Below are 547 nucleotides of genomic sequence, written 5' to 3'. Positions count from 1 at the left end.
CCGTTTCCCTGCCCCTGGCCCTGTCCGCTTCCCTGACCCTGGCCCTGTCCGCTTCCCTGACCCTGGCCCTGTCCGCTTCCCTGACCGCTTCCCTGGCCCTGACCCTGGCCGCTGCCCTGGCCCTGGCCGCTGCCCTGGCCCTGGCCGCTGCCCTGGCCCTGGCCGCTGCCCTGGCCCTGGCCCCGACAATGGCCGCTTCCCTGGCCCTGGCCCCTTGGATCACTGCATGCAAAGCCACCGGTGGTTGGGCAACATTTCTGTGTGGCAGGACACTGGCCATCATGGAAACAGCTTTCAGCACACAGTGGAATCATCTCCGGTATGGGACAGTGACCCGGCTTCACTGCGTGGACAAAGATAGTCAGCTTTAGTTTGTGCATATATAGACCGTATGCCACTTCAATATACAGCACGAAACACTCGAAGCATGAAAGCAAGTTTTACCTACAGAGTGAACTATATTCTAGGTCAGTGGTTCCTAAACCTGTCTTGGAGGTCCCCCTGCCCTGCACCTTTTGTACGTCTACCTTATCTAACACACCTGCTT

The 547-nt window shown here is 58.9% G+C and overlaps 1 protein-coding gene across 1 annotated transcript in view; it reads right to left on the bottom strand.

Moving 5' to 3' along the window:
* Nucleotides 1–341, bottom strand: part of LOC107688723 (glycine-rich cell wall structural protein 2-like) — a 3,965-nt gene extending 3,624 nt beyond the window's left edge. Inside the window, exon 1 of the mRNA XM_016486501.1 lies at nt 62–341. Coding sequence (XP_016341987.1) covers nt 62–314 — 253 coding nt within the window. The 5' untranslated portion in view covers nt 315–341. The remainder of the gene's footprint in view (nt 1–61) is intronic.
* Between the last annotated feature and the right edge of the window lie 206 nt (nt 342–547).

The sequence above is a fragment of the Sinocyclocheilus anshuiensis genome, unplaced genomic scaffold, assembly GCF_001515605.1.
Source record: "Sinocyclocheilus anshuiensis isolate Anshui unplaced genomic scaffold, SAMN03320099.WGS_v1.1 scaffold265, whole genome shotgun sequence".
Taxonomy (NCBI): domain Eukaryota; kingdom Metazoa; phylum Chordata; class Actinopteri; order Cypriniformes; family Cyprinidae; genus Sinocyclocheilus; species Sinocyclocheilus anshuiensis.
The sequence above is the reverse complement of the archived record's forward strand: the minus strand, read 5'-3'. Positions and strand labels throughout refer to the sequence as shown.